We start from the raw sequence: 22,525 nt of genomic DNA, 5'->3' as shown, positions 1-22,525 counted from the left end.
CGCTTGTTCGCAACCCACTACGCTACAAATCATAACTTTTGTGAAGTAGGTAAGCAGCCACTATACCATTTTTCGTCATTCTTCAGGGAACCGTGGTACCCGCTAAACACCTGTAAGGCATTATGTGCACTTTGTTGATGGAGTGGCTGATGAAAACGATGAATAATGGCTGAGCTCTTTGTAACGGGTTCGAAGCATTCAACAACGCACTCGTTGCGCAGTTGGCACTGTGTGACACCTGGTTACAGAATTCGCGTTGTGTGACGCCTGGTTGTTATTTAGGGGCGAAGCTCCTTAAGGCGGCACCCGTTCGTCCCTCGTAGTCGTAGTCGTAGTAGTCGTAGTGCGTAACCAGCCTTACGCTTTGACCTCCAAGGTGGTGCCGGTGGGAGATTTTCCTGTGCGTTGTTGAATAATAAAAAAATTCGCAGCGTGCGCGTTAACAAAAAGCCGAATTCTTCTGTCTCTCATTCCCCATTAGCAGCCATTGGCATGTTCCAGTAGGAAACGTTAGTAGAAGTAGAAGTGTAAGTGTTAGCTAAAAGCCGACTTCTTCTGTCTCTCATTCCCATTAGCAGCCATTGTTTACCTCCAAGGTAGTGCCTGGTGAGATTTCTCCTGTGCGTGATTAAACAATAAAAATTTCGTTCAAAACGCCGTTGATTGATGAAATAAACCAACGAAAGACGCCAGATGTTTTGTAAAAGCAAAACGAAAGAACGCCAGTTGTTTCTAAAGCAAAACGAAAAGACGCCAGCTGCTTAACAAAAGACGCCAGATGTTTTCTAAAGCAATTGTTTTCTAAACAATGAAAATTCACAGCGTACATGTAAAATTAAAGTGAGCTGCAAGTCGTCATAACTCATCGAACCTTTAGTATAAACGCGCCCGATCTCACGTCGGTGATGATGTACTGGGCAGAATTCACGGAAGATTCACGGTTTACCGATGAACCTCCGCAGCTTCGCCCACTCATCATCATTCACTCCGTGGATATGCTGTGATTTAGGGGCGAAGCTCCTTAAGGCGGCACCCGTTCGTCCCTCGTAGTCGTCGTCATCGTAGTAGTCCATAAGAAGTCTTACGCTTTGACCTCCAAGGTGGTGCCGGTGGGAGATTTCTCCTGTGCGTTGTTGAACAATAAAAAATTCGCAGCGTGCGCGTTAACTAAAAGCCGAATTCTTCTGTCTCTCATTCCCCATTAGCAGCCATTGGCATGTTCCAGTAGGAAACGTTAGTAGAAGTAGAAGTGTAAGTGTTAGCTAAAAGCCGACTTCTTCTGTCTCTCATTCCCATTAGCAGCCATTGTTTACCTCCAAGGTAGTGCCTGGTGAGATTTCTCCTGTGCGTGATTAAACAATAAAAATTTTGTTCAAAACGCCGTTGATTGATGAAATAAACCAACGAAAGACGCCAGATGTTTTGTAAAAGCAGAACGAAAGAACGCCAGATGTTTTTCTTAAAGTGTAGTAGTAGTAGTTGTATGTAGCCACCTCGCCCGATCGTCAACGGGCGAGGTGGACCGGCAACGGCGCGAGGACCCTGCCGTACGAGAGTTAAATCACACTAAAAGACATACTTTGCGGGCGATACACTCTAGTGAGCTTTCAACTTTTCGTCTTAATGTACATGATAAAGAAATTATTTCTACGAAAAACGCAAGGCACACCTTGAGCAATATATTTGGTTTTGGGACGCTAAATGGAACCATGAGGCGATGCGAAGCCGGAGCACTTGCACAATCGCGTTCCGTTGGCTTTCGTTGGGCATGCGACCGACCTCGCGTCGTGGAACGCGCGTCCTGTCTTCCCTCTAGCCTTGCCTTTAATTCGCACAGGGCGAGCGGGGAATGCGGTCGCTCTTGGCGCTCTTTCGCTCGGGAGCGGACTTCTTCCTTGCATTTCACCGATCACAAGTGATAATGAAGGGACCACGTAAACCAACAGTACAATAAAAGTTTGATGTTTAATATATACACGATGTTTCACACTCTTTATATTATGTACTGGGCGCATTTCACGGAAGAGTTTCACGGTTTACAGATGATTCCCTCCGTAGCTTCGCCCCACTCATCATCATTCACCCCGTGGATATGCTGTGATTTTTTTTTTACTCTTCTACCACGCTACATTACATATGCCAATGTTTTCTCCCGACATGAAGCCTGTATGGCGTCTTTTTGCAAAGCTGTTTAAGCATCGGCATGGCTCTGAGGTAGAATACTGGGCTCCACGCTGAGGGCCCAGGTTCAAACTCAGTTCCATCCTGGAATTTTTTGTCTTATTTCAATTTCTTTTTCTTATTTCGCGCAATAGCGGTTACCGACACCGGCGGTGGCGGCGGACAACTAAGGCGCCAAATGCGACCCTTGTTGTGATCTCATAGCAGCTTTCACTGTAAAATTCCCTTTGTTACCTTTCTGATCCCTCCCTTTTAGCGTCTGCTTGTCTGACATCAACAAGAGCTTATCATGCCTAACACATTAGACCATTACATCCACGCAATAACATTTTTAAATACAGTTTTTCCCTCCGCACGATTGAACATTGGAATTTGTTGCCTGCTGAAGTTCCATTTGCTACCAATTTCTGAATGTTTAAACGCAGTTGCTGATGTATAGTTTCTTTACATGTTACAATCTCTGCTTATCGCATATCTCTGTATATTTTTATCACGAAAGTGTTTTATGCCGGGCTCCACCAAGACTTCAGTGACGTATTTTGCGTCACGGAAATGACGTCGAAAAAATTTACACGATCAGATGGCAAAGAAAAAAAGTTCCGCTAACGGGCATCGAACCCACGACCGCAACAACAGATGCTGGGCACGCTATCCACTGTGCCACGGTTACAGACTTTAGAAACTTTACAAACGCGCCTTTTATATCTACCACTCTCCCGGTCGGCGGGGTGTAGTTGCCCTCTGGGAGAGGTAAAGTAATTTGTCATTACTGTGGCCTCCGCGATTAGCACCTGCAACGCGTTACACGTCCGTCCCATTCGGCGCATTTTCAATAGTTCAATTTTGTCAATGCCTTAACACACCGAGAGGTGGCGATCTCAGCTCAAGCGTCGTAAAAGCGTCGGCCTTCCTCATCGCATCACGCTAATCCAAACCAAAAATAGCTCTGCGACGCGCGCCTGCCTCACCTGGCTGTAACACCGCGTTCCCCGCTCACGCGCTCGCCTCGAGAAAAATCGCGGCCGGGCTACCGGGGCGGCGCGACGCGCTTTGCGTTTCCCTCTAGACCGGCCGTGGTGTTCAATCACATTTTAACATGCCGCGGGATGGCGACCAAGTTGTGCGTCCAATATGCGACGCTCTTCGGGCTATCACACCTCGTTCTCTTATTACGCTTTCACCGTTAACTACAACAGCTAGCACAAGGGTTTGTTTAATCATTTAGCATGGACGTTAGTCGTCGGGATGGAGATGTACCACCAATCGTCAAAGTGGGTGGATCCACGTTAAACGGTGCTGTAGCTGCCAGACATCAATATACATTGTACCAACTCTCTTATATCAATGTACAGTAAACATCCAGTTACCTCTGTAAGGGCACGCTTTACGTTCGTGTTATTCCGATTCCTATGACGGAGGGATCAACCGTGTTTTTAAATGTACGCCCACTCCGACTATAGCCCTAACGTGCTGTAGTATGTATAAATAAATGAAACATAAATTTGTCACACGCTTAAAAGCACTTTCTCCTTTCGTTCCAGCGAGCGTGCTGAAAGCTACGCTGGGGGGGTCATGACATGCGGGCATGAAGCCACGTACATTTGACAGCGCGCGTTTTGACCTTGAACACTTTCTTTTCTGTTGTTTTTCTTCAAAAGCACTGCTTGATTTCAGTATGCGCATCCTGCGGTGGCCGCGGTAACTGTGCAGTTCCCGATGCTCAGATCAGCCAATGGCCGTGGACTTTGGCTTTATGGCACGCTCATTTTGGTTTATGTAATCATTTGTCGAGAGAAGAGGGAGCTATTTCTAGCTGACTTTGAGAATTAATCTTATATGCCAGGCCACGTGGTTCGCTAGAATGCTTGGCTCACGGGTTCGCAGGAGCCTCGACTGCCAAACGGCAGCGCTTTCTGACCATGCTGAAAATGTGTTGCAGGGCTCCTTTAAGAATGTATTTTCAAAATAAGTGAATTTCTTGCACATAAGGATTGGGAAAACTGCCCGGATGTTCTATAAAAAGCGTGAAAAGGAATTCAAGTTCGCGTCGGTATGAGAGAGAAATTGTGCTAGTTTTGAACAATTTGAACCTGTACACGCTTGGGCTTCCTTGAAGGGGCCCTCCAACCCTTTTGCAGCATCAATGTTTTCTTTGTGATTCGCGTAGGCTGATAGCCGTGGATACTTCTAACATAGGTCGAAGCACCGGTATCAAATGAATTAGTATTTTAATCACGGAATAAATTTGCTACATCGCTGCCGACTTCGTCAGCGCGTAGTGGCGCTCTCCAGAACTCGTGCGGGCGGAAATGACCGCTAAGCGCGCGAGCCTATGATTGGATAAACGAAATGTCAGGAACCATCGCGGCGTGGCATCAAAATTGAGATTACTACTGGGTTGTGTTTTTTTTTCTGTTCTTTTTCATTAATCCCCATATAGATGCCTACAACTACAAAGATCACTACAACTACAAAGCACACAGAGGCGCTGGCTGCCATTTGGCCTCTCATTTTTTTTTTGCTTGCGCGGGTTCAATGTCCATGGAAAGGCTTCTTTCTCTTCCCTCTTCTTGCTTCTGTACGTTTGCGAGCTGCCTCTTTCCGCACGTGCAGTGCGCTTTTAATTATTGTTGAAGTGGTGCAAGTAATCCACTTCGTTGAATTGATGTCGCTACACACCGAACCCGCGTAGGGGCAACCGTGCTTCACCGCCCTCCTGGTTCCACTAATTTCCTTCTCAGAATGAGAGGAGGGTCATGGAACAGAGCCATGGAATATCGTTGTGTGTAACAGAAGACAAAGCCTCTCTTCTAAACATTAACACCCGCTGAGAAGTCAGGCGTCAGGCACCACGTTTGTTACTATGGAACGGCGTCAACAATACGCTGGAAAGGACAAGCAACAATGGTATGCAAGCTTCCCCTACGTAGGAGATTTCAGCACTTGTCCTGTGTGTGTCTATGCTTCGTCCCCGTGTCAGTGTGCGCTTCTTAACCCTTTCGGCCCTGGCGTCCTATAAAAAGGACACGAAGAAAGATTGCTATAAATTGTGACATAAATTACTAAAAAACTCAAAAATATGTGTGTGGTGTCCTCAATACACCTGTGCAAACATAGGTAGTAGTTTTTCCATCATCGTCTTTTTCGGAAGTCTGCAATGCTGAAAACAAGACGGCGGAAGGTGAAAAAGACGACAAACGCTGCAACCAAATATTTGATGACATTTTACTGAATAACTATTTCCTCTGTAGCTATCGTAATTTTCTGTGTTGTTTCGAAAGTGTGTGACGGCTTATTTACAAAGGGGGCCTTCTCTAACATTTCCGCTAAGGCCGCTGCAGTGAAAAATATTCATGTCCTAAATATAGGACACCAGGGCTTAGTGGTTGTGAGATCTTTGAATGTATTGCATGATGACGTGGAGCCGTAGCGATTGTGTCTGCTTCGAATTTCTTGTTGTCTTCCTAGGGAAATCAGCCTGAATTTCTTGCTAACTTGCAGGAAGGTCCCAACAGCGAGATTGTACATAATTAATCTGAATACGATTGCTGCAGTGGAAGAATGGTACATGAGAGAGATTGAAGATAACGAGGATGAAGTGCAGTTCCATCGGCTTACCCATGCAGGCACGGGCAACAATAATGGCGGCGCACCAAAGGAGGATTCCGCAACCTATTATGATGTTAGATCTTACAAGGCGTCCAATAATTAGATAATGGCCATTCAAGTGCATTGAAGAGCACTGTGTCACGAGTGCAAAAACGTGCTTTTGGACCTTTGAGACGCAGTAACTAATATATGGTTGCTGGCATGCTAGGTTCACAACAATTTCAGGTGTAAACAAAGTAAAATAATTAGCAATATCGAAATTCACCATATTTCCCTTCACACCCACTAAGCCCTGGTGTCCTATATATAGGACATGGTGCTATTTTTCTCATACACTGATTGGTTGCTCAGAAAAGATTATTTTCGTGCTCTTGAGGTGTTAAAAAAGCAATCTCAACAAGAAAAAAAATTATCTACCTGTTAAAAAAAATTCAGGGCTGAAAGGGTTAAATAATGAACCGTTTCCAACTAGGCCAAAAAGCCGTTTTACTGAGATTTCAGCACATTTTATTGGGGCGCTCTCAAACGTGACAGGGCGAGGTAAATGTGGTGATGTGACCTCGTGAAAATTGAGTTGAGGGTATGCTTTTCTTTTAGGTATTCTGAATTTTCTGGAACGAATAACTTCGGGCAGTGTGCCCCTATCACTGCCGTTCTTGCTGCAATTATCTGCCCATACGGCAGTTTACGCAACCCGCAAGTGAAAAATGGGGGGGGGGGGTTGAGTAGTGTTGAAGGGCCCCTTGTGCACCTAAATCTGAGTACACGGGCCTCTGGCATTCCGCCTCCATCGAAATGTGGCCGCCACGGCCAGGAATTGATCCCGTGGTCTTCGGGTCAACAACTGAGCACCATAACCACTAGGCCACCGTGGCGGGTTGCCTTTGCATAACTCACACCAAAAGAACCCTGCGGTTCCTTTTAGGGTGAAAGTGCCTCGTTGCGCGGCATCTAGAGCCAAAGAGATCAGGCGAACGAAGTGCTACGAAAATCCACGCAACCTGCGTAACCACGGCGTTCTGATGACGCCGCAAACAGTAGACATTGGTGACGTCACAATGGTGCCATCGTGAGGTCGTATGATGTCGTCATCGCATGACGTCACATCTGCCTCCCACTTCGGCCCACCTTTGAGTAAGCGACGATGCGACGTGTGACGTCATCAAAGGCGTCGTCGCTTGGTCAAAGGTGGACCGAACCCTGAGGCGGTGTAACGCCACGTGAGGCGCAGAAGACTTCTGGGATAGAGGAACATTGTAGTTGACACAGAACTTCAAGGTAATTGAACGCGAGCGTCTCACATTTTAGCTACATTTGTTTTGCAAGAAGTCTCGTTCCCGATTGCATACGGAGTTTGCAAGAAACTTTCGCCTCGTTACAGAGGGGACATGCTGCGGATTTTTTTTTTAAAGTACCCCTCTCTCTCTCTCTCTCCCTTTTCTCTTGGCCATCGCATACCCATTTTTTTATTGCAACGAACATTCTTTTGAAACTTTCACATTCACATTCGTTCCTTTGTGTTTGTCCCCTTTTATCCAGCGACCTCAATTTTCTACTAGCTTGAGCCACTGATGATGTGCTGGCTGCTGCTAGCCGAGAAGATAACATTGGCCGCCGAGTATGCGGTCTAATTGACGGATTGTCATTTGCCCCTTGTTTGGTATTTGATATGTGTGAATGGGCAATATCGGCACTGCGACGATGCCGGCACTGCGTGTAGGATGTTAGTATTAGCACAGTATCAGCCATGCTCTAGCATCAACGCGCAAATGTGACACAAGAGGTATCTCGCCTAAGCCTAATGAAGGATTCAGTTTGTGTGCCTCAAGTCGTCGTTTAATTCGTGCTGAGATCTGTCAGTATCCAGATTGTCTCAGATGGCAGAATGATAGGCCAGGAAAAGCATCGCAAACGAGTCGGAATCTCAGGCCAGGATAATTTTTTTCGTCAACTAAGAAGCCTTCCTTCAGAAAAATAATTAACTATTTTCTATTTTCTTCCTAGCTTCGTTCTTGAAATGAATGTAGCACAACTTTTTTCTTTCGTGAGCCTTGCTCTAGCTTGCCGGTTTCAGCAAAGTTAATAATAATAGTTGTTGGGGTTTAACGTCCCGAAATCACGATATGACTATGAGAGACGCCATAGTGCAGGACTCCGGATATTTCGACCACTTCGGGTTATTTAACGTGCACCTAAATCTAAGTACATGGGCCTCAAGCATTTTCGCCTCCATCGAAACTGCGGCCGCTGCTGCCGGGATCCGATCCCGCGACCTGCGGGTCAGCAGTCGAGCACCATAAGCACTAGGCCACCGGGGCGGGTGGTTTCAGGAAAGTTCATTTCCGTTGAAATGAATGCGTATATTTTGCCGTGGCATCAAACAACCTATTCTGGCGGTCAAACGTTTTTTTCTTGTGTGCATATGTTCCAGTCAGTTGGCATGGCAATATCATAGTCAACACTGATGATCTGCTGCTAGTTTTAAAACTCAACGTGCTTCCTCATGGCGCATGCAACACCTAAACAGCAGTAGTTACGGATTCGCTGGAGAAAATGCCAGTGCAACGTGAGGACTCTTCACATTCACGTACCTGCATATACCAGCATATGTCCAAGGTTTGGGAGTCTCTTTCCTGGCCACAATTTTCCCCATTTTGGTCCGTATTTGGTTTATTTGCCTCTGGAGGCATCGCCTGAGCTGTTTGTACCAGCACTTGCTTTCATTCTTTGCTGCGTCGTTCGTTGTGCCTTCCTCACGGGCTACAAAATCGGTGGGAAGAGAAACAAGAGCTGTTCACATAGTCAGCTTCAAAAGCCTACGTGGCATTTAAGGCAACCGAAAAGGAACAAGCACGACGAAAGGACACGCAAGCAAGAACAGAGCACAACACGTCAACGTTCAACAGAACACACTAATGTGGTCAATTCCAGCCTCATATGCATAGTATGCTCGATTTTCTACCACATATGTTAAGTCTGTTTGTTCGTCTGAAATGTTTGATTCAATGTGATTCAAATTATTGTTAAACAAATACTCGCAGGTCTGTGCCCTCAGACCCGTCAGAGAAAAATTAAACCCAAGCTGTGTAAACTAAATAGCAGTCGGCGCCCGCTTTCTGCGTGAGGTGAGTGTTATGTGGCATCGGCTACTGACTCTTCCTTTTGTTTGACACAAACATTATTAGAGACAGTATTAAGAACATGCCCGAATAACTGGCATAGAGAGCAAGAGAGAGAGAGAGAGGATACATTGTAGAAAAACAAAGAGCTCTGCTATGCTATATGTTGGTCTTGCCTGCTACTGCGCAGTGGGGAGGAGGTATGTAGACCAAAAGAGCAATGACGGGAAGTGGTAAATTAAAAAACACGTGTATGCAAAAGTCCATTATGTTGCGGCAACTGTGAAGCCATGTCTACAGTCTAGGCTTACCGTTGGAACCACTCCGCATGTAGGGAAAGTGTTAATAAAACTCAGTTGATCTGGTTTGAGCTGGCACAACTTATCTATTTTGATATCGCCAGATTTTGCATGCGTTAACTGTTCCTTTAATGATGCGGCTGTAAATTAGCATATAACTTCACTGTAGCTGCTGGTTAAGAAATACTGGTCTACCCTGATGGTCAGAGACACAGGTAAATGCATTTAACATAGTATATACAACAAAATTGATGAATAGCAAACACAAGAAACTTATGGTTTTCAACTCAGCAGGGTTTCTTTTTTTTTCAAAATAATTTAAAAGCGTATGTAGCATGTAACAGTACATGGCTTAATTAAGGGGCTGACTACCAGCTTGTATGGTGCCTTTTTTCTTCAGTACAGCGAAAAGCTTACAGGTCAGCGTGCCTAATCATGGAGTGGTAACGCGAACAACTGTGTTAAAGATTTTTCTCAGAAATTTTCGATATGCAGCGCCGATGAAATCGTACACACAACACATGCTGCAAACAGTGCTAGGAAAACGCGATAACGAATACACAGCGGCAGAGATGTGACCTTATTGATCAAACCCTGGCGTACAGCGATACACCACGCATGCGTGCATGCCACGCGCATGCCCCGCGCCAAGACACGAGTTTATGGCTCAACTAGTTACTGCATTGGCCGCTCCTTTTCTAAGCGCCAACTTCCTTTACCTTTTAACCAACCTATCATAAAGCGGGAGTGCCTAACAATACACTAACTGTAATATTAAGCAAGAATTATGACGCGCTTAGAAAAACAGCAGACTAAGTACAAGAATGAGAACAACTATTCCGCGTAATACCGAGGCTTGTCCACCAGGCAGCGCGGCGTGCCAGATTATGTGACTTCCAAACGGAATATAACAACCTATCTATCGCAAACAAGACACGAAGTAAGGAGACGGGACAAGCGCTGGTCTAACAATTGAAAGATTTTATTTGAAAATTCATATATATACAAAAAACGTACACCAAACACAAACTTCCGGTCGATCAATGAAATGAAATTATTGTTCCGATAATGCCACCGACGGCCATGGGTCGGCAAAAAAGTTGGAGCTCACTCAGACTCACTCGACAAATATATTCTGCTCTGAGGGCTCACTCGGACTCAGACGCACCAAACTTTTCCTCAACCGGACTCACTCGGACTCCGTCTCTAAAGTTTTTCTCAACCGGACTCACTAGAGTCAAACTCACGAACGTTTTACTCAGCCGGACTCAGACTAACGGCTTTACTTGAGCCTGAGTGAGCCTAAGTGAGTCGACTCATGAGTCCGTAAGCGTAAAACTACCTTTTTTAGATCTTGGTGTCAATGCTATTTAATGACAATATCTCGCATAATCGGTGCTCTACGATATGCCTTTTGATCTTATACCTTCAAATACGAGCTATGATTAATCCAGTAATCCAGTAAGTACATTTTTATGAAATACCCGACTCACGAGATATTTTTATCAAGAACTTTAAGCGAAAGAGTTTGCGGGGTGAGGTAATGGCACCCCTCCCAATTCACGTTTCTGACCAATAAATATTGAGGTGGCGCATGAACGTGAGTGCGTTGAGATATGTGTGAATAGATTTGAGTACAAACGCAAGCCGATATAAGGCTGATAGTAATGCTGAAGATGAGTAGATAGGACCATAGGTCGGCAATAAAAGGTGGAGCTCACTCAGATTCTGACTCACCAATATTTTCCTCAACCTGACTCACTCGGACTCAGACTCCCCAAACATTTCCTCAACGGGACTCACTCGGACTGAAACTCACCAAAATATTCCTCAACCAGACTCACTCGGACTCACGGGCCGATCTTAGTCTGAGTGAGTAGACTCATGATTGAGTTTGCCGACCTATGCCGACGGCTGACTTACGCAATTCTCAGACCAGCGTTTGTCCGGTCTTCTTCCCTCATGCCTTGAATGCTTGTGCGCTACCGAACGATGGATAGGTTCCAACCCGCCCACCTTTCAGTCCTACTAAGGAATATGAGAACGCAAGTCCTATTCAAATTGGGAAAAGATCGTACAGATCTCTAACTACAATTCATGGTATATCCTTTTCCACTAAGTTCTGATCACACGCATTCGTAACACGTTTTCGCCGGTTATCAGCGTTTAAGGTGGACCACTAACAAAAAAAGCGCCTGCTTGCACAGCTTCCCGTATTCTCCAAGTATTTGGTTGGTAATTACTCTATTGAGTGTCCGGAAGGATATAGCGCGATCCGGCCTAGGGCTCCCAGTACAGCTAAATGTTATTTTCTCAATGTCTTTTATCTTACTCACTTTAGGGTTTATGCTGCACCTGCCTGTTAGCTTATGGTAGGGAGTTAGAGAAGATAATTGAGTGTTTAAAGAATTGAGAAGATTTCGAGATTTCTTCCCTCCAATACTGCTTCAAGATATGCAAGCGTTTCAGTTAGGTCAGCTCTCTGAAAGCATTTCTCTTGCGTGTTATTAGGCATCAGCATACCTCCAGACGTAATGAGGTAAATATTGGTGCCACTTTTTTTTTATTCATGCTGTGCGATGATTTCCTCCTTCCTGCCGTTCTTAACTTCGAGGTTCCAAACACCTACGCCAAAGTAACTTTACATAGATATCGTGTAACGAATTTTCAGTCAGCTAACTGACCACTGAAATTTACCTGTCAGTCACTTGAGCCTTCTTTCTTGCAGAAAGGCAATGCGCAACATATTTCTTGCTAAAAGAAGTTACAACCGGTATAAACAAATTATTGATAATATTTTTGAACAAATATTGTTTTCCCAGTATCTGTAACGTCACATTGACATGAACATACTTACTTTCTGAGTCTCTGAAACCGGTACTTGTACAGGCGTCTTCAAGCGTTCCTGTATATTGCTTCTGGAAGTCTCGCACGGATGGATCAGAGTCGATGCAGCGAGCCAGATCCTCTTCGCAACGCTGTGCCGTATCATTTGCCCTAAAGTTTGTAAAATGTAGACGCGTTTTACGCATGAATAACCGCCATGAATACTTCTCTATAGCAGCAATGATCTGTAGCCTACAGTCTGCATGTATGGCGAACGAAATGATAAGCTTGCTCATAGTTTCCATCAACTGTATCCAATTGCGCGGCGCTTCGTCCTCTTCGTGAGTCTAGAGGACATTAGTTCAAACATTTTTGCTGCCACTAGTCCTTTAAGGCTGGAAGGCACAGCCGCTGCTCGACTGACAGCATTGCTTATTATGCTTCGATATTATGTTTGCGATGATGTCGTAGCAGAGAACTGGTTCTGAGCATTTGCTCTTAAGGTTTAGGTCGCTGCGAACGCAGCTAAAGTTAAATATCCGACGCCAGTATCATTCATACCTAGCAGCAGTTGTATTCCGAACGGTGGTTTGCTTGGCGAGTTGGTATTTCTTCTTGAAGAAGAAAGCGCAAATTAACAAATACAAAGAAAAAGAATCGTAGCGACGCCTCCCAGTGTGTGTGTGACACAGGCATTGCGCTGTGTCTATGTGATTCTTTTGCTTTGTTATTTCCGCTGCCTACTCAGAGGACAGTTTCATTCGAGGCTCGATACCTCTTTCACTCATCAAAATAAGCAGTTAGGCATTGAAGTGTATAGGCGTTTTACGAACAAACACGGCTGCTGGTGAAGAATAGTAATGCGCATGTAAGATCACTGCTTTGCGTTTTAACAGCAGCCCGTGTACGTTTCGTGTAAGTCCCGCTAGTGCTATTGCGTGAATCTATGAGAGATCGAACATACACCTTCAGTCGATATTGTTTTGTCTGCTTTTTTATATGTTTGTACATACGCACATTCAAAGTGCATGGCAACGAACATTTTATTTCCAAGAAACGCTTCCAGTGCGCCAAAAAGCATTTGAGCCTCAAAAGCGTGCGTCCCGTTGGCCTCTGTCTCGCTCCACCAAAGCACGGCATTCGCCCGTCGAAATCGTGTCCTTTCTGCAACGCGTATTGCAGCAGTTTTCTTAGTCGGTGCTCTGGCAATCGAATCAGTCGCCGGCTGAGAAATCCCGTTGGTGCATGTGGAAGCTGCACTACTTCGATGAGCCGGCGCACGCTAACACGAAGCGAAAAGCAAAGAACGTAACTGCGTCTAGGGTGCCTCGTATTTAGTGCCTCGGCGATGATATCGTGGCCAGTGTCCCTCGCTGGTATCGAGACGCTTTAACCCATGAGCTCCGATATTGCGCGCAGTCTCGGAGTAAGCGCTGGTAAGTGTCGATCGTGACACAATACTTCTTTTCACCTCTCACAGACGGCGGCACCGCACCGCTCCGCCTATCTACACCGCCAACAGAGAGCACCGTGCGAGAGAGAATGTCTGAAAGATATAAGGCGCGTTCGTCAAGTGTCAAGCATCTGCTAAGCTAGCTTAGTCGGTTTAGCGTCGGGCGCTTACCGTGTGGGCCGCGAGATCGTCGGTTCGATTCTCAGCGGCTGACCTCTTTGTTACTTTTCTTCTTTCTGGGTGACATGACATGGCTTCTGCCCGAGTGAGCACTTAAGGCTTGCTTCGTGCTGAAGTGCGCGTTCTTTATATCTCTTATAGATGCCTTGAATCTAGATGGTGCAACAAGTTGTTACTCATCTTCTTCTGCACCATTTTCAAGCTAGCATTGTTAGAGTGAGCTCCATCGATGTTTGCTTGTAATTCATGGCATCTCGATTCTTAGGTTAATTCGAAATCTTACCTTTACATTGCTACATAAGGTTGAAAATGATATAACGACAACTTTTTTTAATATTAACTCGCAATACGGTGTCGCTCCATTACGAATACCCTTGCTACTAAATCAACTTCGTGGTTAACCAAAAGCTTGCAAATATACCAGGCCATGGGAAATAAATATTACCTACTTGCACAAGTCTTCCAAGGCGCTCATGTTCGCGTGTCGTTGTTCTTGCGCGTTGTATAGATTTTCGGTGATGTTACCGTAGCACTCACGAACTTTCATCGTGTCGCATGCTTCGGGTGAAACCAGCACTGCGAAAATCAAGACAAATCTTACGATAAGACAAACACTGTTAATTGAGCTATATATTAGGTGGCCTTCGGGATGAGATACATGAACCGATATATTTGTGCATGTAGAGATTGTAAGAATGAATACGCATCAGACGTGCATGACATGGAAGACAGCGCAAAAAAGCAACAGAAACGTATATGAAGCTTACCTTCAAAGTAATGAACATTCCCGAAGCTATGTGCTATAATATTAGAAAATATGGAACTGCAACAGTGTTATTACCACAATAACAAGTCATATGTACAGCTACATCCACGTTAAATCAGTCAGTGAAATCTGCATCGCAAATGGCAGAGTCTTCTTATCTATACAGTGTACGCCATGATCAGTGAAGACCTCAGCTGCATGCTGTGTTAAACGAATCTTACAAAAGTACCGGCATAGTCAGCTTGTGATCGTCGAAAAATTAAGTGACCTCAATTGGTGCCTGTACTATTAGCATATAGCAGGGTCATACTATGGCGAACTTGTGGCTTCACAACAAAGCTGCGCTATACACGTTATAATCATTCTTTTTGCACCCTGGGAAGCCAAGTAACGTAGCAGCCCAACATCACACCCCCTCTGCTACGCCGCATGAAACAATCATATCAAACGAAATTTCGGCATATCATTTCTACTTCGCTGGGGAATATTTTTTATAGCAAACGCAAAAGCAGGCAGATCCATGACTATAACCCGGTATGCGTGCAACATATGAAACGGAGAAAGTAGGTAATCTGGCTTTCTACCGAGCAGATAGCGCGTAAAAAGGATTAACGCGTAAAAATGCCGTATTAAAAAAAAACTGCTCGTGCAGGCATGAACGTAGACATTTGCGGACGAAAGATAACTGCGTGTGACTCCTCAGGATGCTACCTTTCGTGGACCGTACATTAATGCACTAACAGATCGGCAATCCTGCGTCGCAGACGAGCAGCAAGAGAAAGACGACAAGACAGTTATGTTAGTCATTTCTCACACGGTCTGGCTACCCTGTGCTGGGGAAGGGGGTAAGGAGTATAAAAGATGATAGGAAAGAGATGTTATAAAAGGGAAAAGCGCTAGATTTCCGAAAAGGGGGCCACGGTTGAAATATTCATTGCGACGGACCGTGTTTTGTGAATTTTTCTTCAGCAATCTTCGCGTAATTAAACATGCCACGGCAGCTCTGCTGGAACGATGAGGTCAAATCTCTTTGTATTTCGCATACAGATTGCAACCATGCTGTTCATTCCAGCGGAGCACGACGGAAAACCAGCATGTTCCTGGCAACCGGCATCTCTACCAAAACTCTTTGGTTCGCACGTGCCTACCTCGCTGCTGAATCTGGATGATCACAAGCTACAGCCCCATCACAGTGCCACGATGGTGGCCGCTGACGTCACCGTCCTCAGTGCCACCACAGCGATGCGAGGAACATCACGTACTATCACGTACATCAAGGCCGACTTCGTAAGACATTGGGCATGGCTGCTCTGCCGGAATGATGAGCTAAAATCCTTTTGCACATGCAGGTTGAGTATACAGGTGAGCGAAGGTTATGGGAAAGATTTTCGTTCAAGTGAATTACCCTTATTATGCTACCGTGCCTAATGGCGCTCTCAGATTTATTACGCTACTTATTCGTCCATTTTTCTAACTTACAGCTCATAGCCGTTGATGCTGAGAGTAACTCTGATGCCTGATTTTGCCCACTTTTCAAGACAGCAATAACAAATCGCTGGCTACATTCGTACTATTAAGGAGAAATGTCTAACAACTATTGATGGAAAACTTGATGAACTAAGCCAACTTGGCAACAAAATTTCCACATGTATGGACTAAACTATGGACCTCCAGAAATACCTTCTCTCTCTTGAAATCAAAGTAGACGTCTTCGAAAATAGATCAAGAAGGGAAAACCTAATCATTAATCGTCTTCCTGAAGAAACTAAAGAGAGCAATGACTCGATTGAATACACAGTGCGCGAGAACATTGAAACGTATCCTTGAAGCGGAAACCGTCGAAATCTAAAGAATTCACAGATTGGGCAGGCCCAAAGTGTGGCGGGCCCAGAGGCAAGTATGGACACCCGAGAGCAGCCTATGGCGTCGTTGGCACAGTAAGCTATAGGCCCGTCTCACCAACTAGCATACACATACTGAAAGAAATAATGCACATTGTATACACTATTTTCGGGGTATGCGTGTTGTGCAGACGGCCCTCTAGCACATTGTACCAACGAAGCCATAGGCTGCTCTCGGGCGTCCATACTTACCCTTGGGCTCTAAAAGCAAGCTCACATTGTAACGCCAATTCATTACTCGTAGCCCTGGCATCAATGCGACAAGACTTTCGAGCACTCACGAGCCACTCACATACATCTCGCATCTTGCCTCTGCCTATGACGAGTGTCAGCGGCAAGGGCGACCACGTGCTTTGCGGCGAAGCACCAACAAAAAAGAAATGCAGGGTGCGTGCGGTGCGCCACATTCAAAAATTGTTTCCTTCCTTAAAACAGAAAAGGATTCGATTAGACTTCATTATTTAACGATAAAGTCTTCTATCAAACGCCGCCTGACGAGGATTTGTACTTCGATAGCATCAGTATGAAAAAGACGGTCAAACATGCGACAAAGCACATATTTTCACTGATTTCACATTTTTTTTCGGGAAGACTTGAAGTCTATTTTACCCCTAAACATTTTTGTACTAAAATACACTTTCCTAAAAATCATAAATTTATTGAGATTGGTTAGGGGCAGTTGAAGATAGCTCATGAAAAAATCACTAACTTTGAAGATTTTGTAGTTTTTGAAGATACGTAGCTGGTAGTGAAACACAAAAATTTCGGAATTACAAAATAGCACAACTAAACAAAACATCTGCGATAGCACAAGCGTAGTTTCAAAGCTCAACAAAGAAAAATATATTTTATACACACTGTTCTATTAGGCACAGATTACCAAATACAAGCGAAGCGCGAGGGGGCGTTATGATCGTCAAAATTTGCTTCGAGCAAAAATGTTTTGCCGCAATACTCTATGTGGCACAGGAAAAATGCACACACACACACACACACACACACACACACACACACACACACACACACACACACACACACACACACACACACACACACATACATATATATATATATATATATATATATATATATATATATATATATATATATATATATATATATATATATATATATATATATATATATATATATGTAATAAGCATAAGGGAGCAGACTCACCCACCGAACTACTCAAGAAAGCCGGGATTCTAACACTACAAAACCGAGCAGTACTAGCCGGTTGTAAGTTTTTGTACCTGTTTCTACATAACCAATTTAACAATGATGTCATACCTTTCCAAATGCGAAACGCGATCACAACGCCATAAACACGCACAAGCACTCAAGCAATATCCATTTGGTACTAGCTGTTTCAAAAATTCATTTTTTTCCTTTAGCGATATGAAAGTGGAATAATATCAGCGACGCCATCACTAGCAGCTGTTCCTTGGACCTGGTCACTTGTTTCCCGGAGAATAACATACTAGCATTACAGGCTTAACGCTCTTGTACTAAATTGTAGGTACTGTCGGTTTGATCGATTTTTTGCTTTTTTTTACCGATATCGTTTGTTGTTCATAGTCATCATATCGTTTGAACATCCAGGGTTATTTATCCAGGGGGACACAAAATGAGACAGTAATTATCGCTGTCAGACGCCGATTTAACACAGATTTAATAATAAATTTTTTAATGAGTGCAGCAAGCGGAGATGTTTATATCGGAAAGCTGGAGGCCATCTCGTTTCTACACAGTTCCACTTAAAAAAAAATTCTAGCATGTAGGCCTACGTGCCCCGAGATCTTCCGCTGCAAAGTTTAATTGCGGTTTGCATGATTACGCGTACAAGACGGTGAGTATCGGTGCAGTGTTCCTCCCTTATGTGACGAGCAGTCGATGCTTCCTATCGCCAGCCGGTAGCAAGAGAGTAACCATCATCATTTTTGCCCATGCGTTCAAGCCGTTGTCAGATTAAACGCCGCACCCAACTGCTCCGGCGCATCGGGGAGAAGCTTTGTGCCAGTGCTCAGTGTCTTGCGTGCGTAATCATACAAAACGCAATTAAATTTTGCAGCAGGATATCATGGGACACAGACATGCTAGAATTCTTCCAAGTGGAACTGTGTAGAAACGCGACTGCCTCCAAATTTTCAATACACACATGCCCGCTTGCTGCACTCATTATAAAGTTCATTATTGAATCTCAGTTAGTTCGGCGGCTGACAGGGATAATTACTGTCTCACTTTGTGTCCTCCTGGATAGCAAATTTATCTGCGAAGGTGGTTTTCACGTACCTCCCAGCGCTGAATGTAAAGAAAACCACAAATTTTAATTTTGAACACCCAGTATTGAACCTCACTACTATAACAAATTAGCTTCGGAACTGTAAGCTAGTTGGTTATATCTGATATACTTTGCAACAGTAAAGATAAACATCGGCTCTAAGAAATCGGCAATCTGGCTCGCGCAGAAATGCCAGACACAAAACGCATTATTACAGGCTTCAAATCAACTTTAAAGGAGGTAATTGTTAAAGGGACAGCAAAGAGAAAAACTTTTTTGTACTAGTTAATTACTCGTTCAAAATACCAAAATCACCAAGCTTGTCGTAAGAAGACGCTTGGTAAGCGAGAAAACGCGGGTGGCGATGCCACTTTGATATCCCCGCACCAGTCAGCATGACGTCACCGATTTTGACGGCGTCTACTAAGGCGTACGTCGCTCCTGAGTGGTGAAAGTAAAACACATTGTCCTCTGAGGGAGCCAGAGATTTAAGCGTGCCAAGTTTAAGGAAATGAATTTCAGTAAATGTCGCCAAAATACGAAAAATACGCTTTGAAATTTGTGACGTCACGCGCGGAGATTTCGACGCGAAACTTGGAAGTGAAACTTTGACCTTGGTTTTCTTCCGTATTAATGAAAATATGATGGTGAAATTATCGTCATTAGAGTTTTCAATGTATATTTATCAATCTAAATCGATTCAGTCTTTCACTTTAGTGCCCCTGGAACTGTCTCCTTGTGGCATGTCAAACTTTGGTTCACACCATGGCGCAACCAGACAAGTGAGCTTTCTTTTCTTCATTTGCACTGCATGATTACAATTTATGTAACGCTCTCAAACGATTAAATTAAGAAGAATGTGGTTGTGAAATGTCTTTCAATATTTACTTTGCTTTTTACAGCGAAAGCTGTTACGAGATCGTAACAAAAGTGCCGCGCTGGTGTTTGAAACTCCTTCGCAAAAAGACCCTATGGACGCGTAATGTCGGGCAAGGAATCGCGTTGTAATATAGCGGGACAAAAGAGTAAAATTAAAGTCAGGTCTCACACAGTGCTAACTGCGCAACGAGTGTGTGATTTACAGCATCCCACCTATTGCAAAATGCTCAGCCATAATTCTTCATCGTCATCAGCTGCATGCAGCACCAACCAAGTGCACATAATACTTCATAGATGTGTAGCGGGTACCTCGTTTATCCGCAGAAAGACGAATACTGGCGTAGTGGGTGCTTCCCTACTTCATAAATATTATGATTTATGGCGTAGTGCATACCTTGCATGTGTACTGGCATTAGTTGCCCCAAAAGAGTTTAGGACGGACTCTAGAAAGGCTGCTCTTCCAGCTTTTGCTGTGTCGGTGGTGCGCGATCCGGTGTTTTATACTACTTTTCCAGCTTTGAGCCTTGCGCGAACCAAATATTTGTTCGTTAAAGTAGATATGGCGGCGGCTTTCGCGTTTTCGGTTTCGTTATAGAAACAAATCTCAAGGAAATGAAGCGTGACCAACGAAAGTTCGTACTTTGTTCGTTATAACCAATAATTCGCTAAATCAGTGCTCGTTATCACGAGGCGAAAGAGGAATTGGCACACTGCAGAGACACCGAACGCGGAAAGATAATGGTTTTTACGATGCAAGCACTCGCGCAGAAACGGGAGCGCGGACTTGAAGGTGAATAACTGCAATGACTGAAGGAAACACCACGAGGTTAAATCATTGCGTTGTTTTCAGTACCACTTCTGGTTAAAACGCCTTTATCTTCCTTTCAGCATGAAATACTAGACAAAAGCGGCGTGCTTCAAATACGAATAAATTAGACTTTATTCGGGTAAATTTTTCTGGTACCACAATCAGTTGAGTGTACGAAACTTAAAATAAAGGGCTTCTACACTTACCTGATCCGTCGATAATGGATAGGATAATAATCAGTTGCCAGTTCTCGAGAAGCTCGTTCATGGTTAAGCAGGTATCCGAATGCACTGAGCTCCAACGCCAGTCAGAAAACAATGTCCCTGGCGGCGTATGATGAACGGGTCACCTAGACGGCGTCTGTGCCTGGAGCGAAAATTTGATGTTCCATTGAGCCGGTGCTAACTCTTTATTAGGATGTGAAGAATTCCCGTTAGAAAATACGAGAAAGGAGAACCTATGATTTCGAAAGCAACAATAATGGTAAGCTCGAAAGATTTGTCGAAACCTCACAGTTAACTGTAGTTCTGACGGCCTTGTCGTAATAGTGTTCGCACGCTAGGTATGTAAAAGCATGATATAAGGCTACAATAACAGATGGGGCACGCCGCAATGTGATGAAACGAAAGCTCTATTTGACTGTTTGAGCCGCTTTTCTGTCCGCCTGTGGCCCTGCATTCGCGGTGTGACATAGCCTTTAGTCTACATTAAAAAAAAAGGTCGCGGGGGGGGGGGGAGCTCTCTCCCTCACGAATTTGCTAAACACTAAAAACATGACATAAATTAGGCTCCCGCCTAAGCTGTGAGCACTTTTTTCTTCGATAAGATCAGGTATTACATATACACTTGCTGCTGCAACGGTGTTTCGGGTCGCTGACTGCCGCGGAATACTTTTTTTCCTGTTTTAGAATCGCAGATGCACAGCGGCTCGTTATCTGCGTGTGTCACCATTATCTGAACGTTGTGATACCTGTTGTACACACAACGCGACAATAATTGCCTCTTGTGGCTGCAACGCATGCTATCTAAGCATGCCACACACAACCGTTGTTCTTTAGCTTGCCACAGTGGTGTCACTGGAAGTTTCGATAGCATTCAAAGCTCACAGATCATACCCCTACCCTCCAACAGACACATCGTATTGGTAAATTAAAGTGATGACATAATAATCGAACATGTTAAGCTGTATTCCAAGCAAAGCGTATTGCGAGTGGTGAGGCATATATATTTGCTATAGATACGCTTTATTTCGCACTGCGTAACAGCTCCCAAAAGCGTGATAGGGCACATTCTTATGCAATCAAAACGTGATACAAGAAACACCATGCATGGGTTCTACAAGACTAAGTGATGAAAACGCGCCTATTGCCTCGTTTACCGAGGTGAAAGGCATTGATATTAAAGAACCGTGTCTTTGCTGACACAACTCTGTTCTAAACGCGCACATTATTTGCGCACTATGAATGCATCAAAGTCGGCGAAAACAGATTCAGACGCTGACAGACAGTCCCATAGGAAAGCGACCGCGCTTATAGGTTTGTACGCGCGTGTGCTTGCATCGTCTTTGATGTATCCAGTATCAGGCAACATGCCCAACGACAAGCTATGCTCTCTCGATAAAAACAAGGCAAGCATGCCTTTCTTACCCTGCACGTCGTATTCCTTTGAGATGAATTCGGCATTTGTGCAACGTAATATGGTCACATCCTCGAAGATACTTCCGAGCGGCTGCCTGCTGCTGTCGTCGCCAGTGTTTGCGGCGGAGGTGTTTTGCGCAATATTTCGTTCAGCAAAATTATGCAAGCGTGAGGCAATGCCGAGAGCTGTTTGTTTTCTGCGTGTCGCGTGCACTGAGTGCTCGACAAATGCGGGAACTTCCAGAGATTGACGCATCCTGGTTGCCGGAGTCGTCGTAATCAGTGCGGAAGTGTCTTCCTCCCCTACTTCCTTTCCTACATCCGTCGCCGTGGTGCTGTTGTTACGAGGTGCTCCAATACTCGCAAGGATGTGAATTCTGTTCCAAACCGTATGATCGGTTTCAAGTCCGGGGAAAATTATTTCGCGTGTTTAACTGCATCCTTAACAAACCTTCCGCAATCATATCCGCCCTACATTGCACCGAACTATATACTACCGCAGCGGCAACACTTGACGAGTCAAAATTGCGCACGGTATAAGCATAAATACACGCTTGTACAATTAGCAAAATACTATTATGTA

The 22,525-nt window shown here is 44.5% G+C and overlaps 1 protein-coding gene across 1 annotated transcript in view; it reads right to left on the bottom strand.

Moving 5' to 3' along the window:
• Positions 1-22,143, bottom strand: part of LOC119386798 (uncharacterized) — a 46,109-nt gene extending 23,966 nt beyond the window's left edge. The window contains exons 1-5 of the mRNA XM_037654072.2: positions 21,952-22,143; positions 20,512-20,671; positions 14,117-14,243; positions 12,066-12,205; positions 8,382-8,550 (exon numbers count right to left, since the gene is read on the bottom strand). Of these exons, the coding sequence (XP_037510000.1) occupies positions 8,382-8,550; positions 12,066-12,205; positions 14,117-14,243; positions 20,512-20,572 (497 nt within the window). The 5' untranslated portion in view covers positions 20,573-20,671; positions 21,952-22,143. The remainder of the gene's footprint in view (positions 1-8,381; positions 8,551-12,065; positions 12,206-14,116; positions 14,244-20,511; positions 20,672-21,951) is intronic.
• Positions 22,144-22,525: the final 382 nt, after the last annotated feature.

This window comes from Rhipicephalus sanguineus, chromosome 3, assembly GCF_013339695.2.
Source record: "Rhipicephalus sanguineus isolate Rsan-2018 chromosome 3, BIME_Rsan_1.4, whole genome shotgun sequence".
Classification (NCBI taxonomy): Eukaryota; Metazoa; Arthropoda; class Arachnida; order Ixodida; family Ixodidae; genus Rhipicephalus; species Rhipicephalus sanguineus.
The sequence above is the reverse complement of the archived record's forward strand: the minus strand, read 5'-3'. Positions and strand labels throughout refer to the sequence as shown.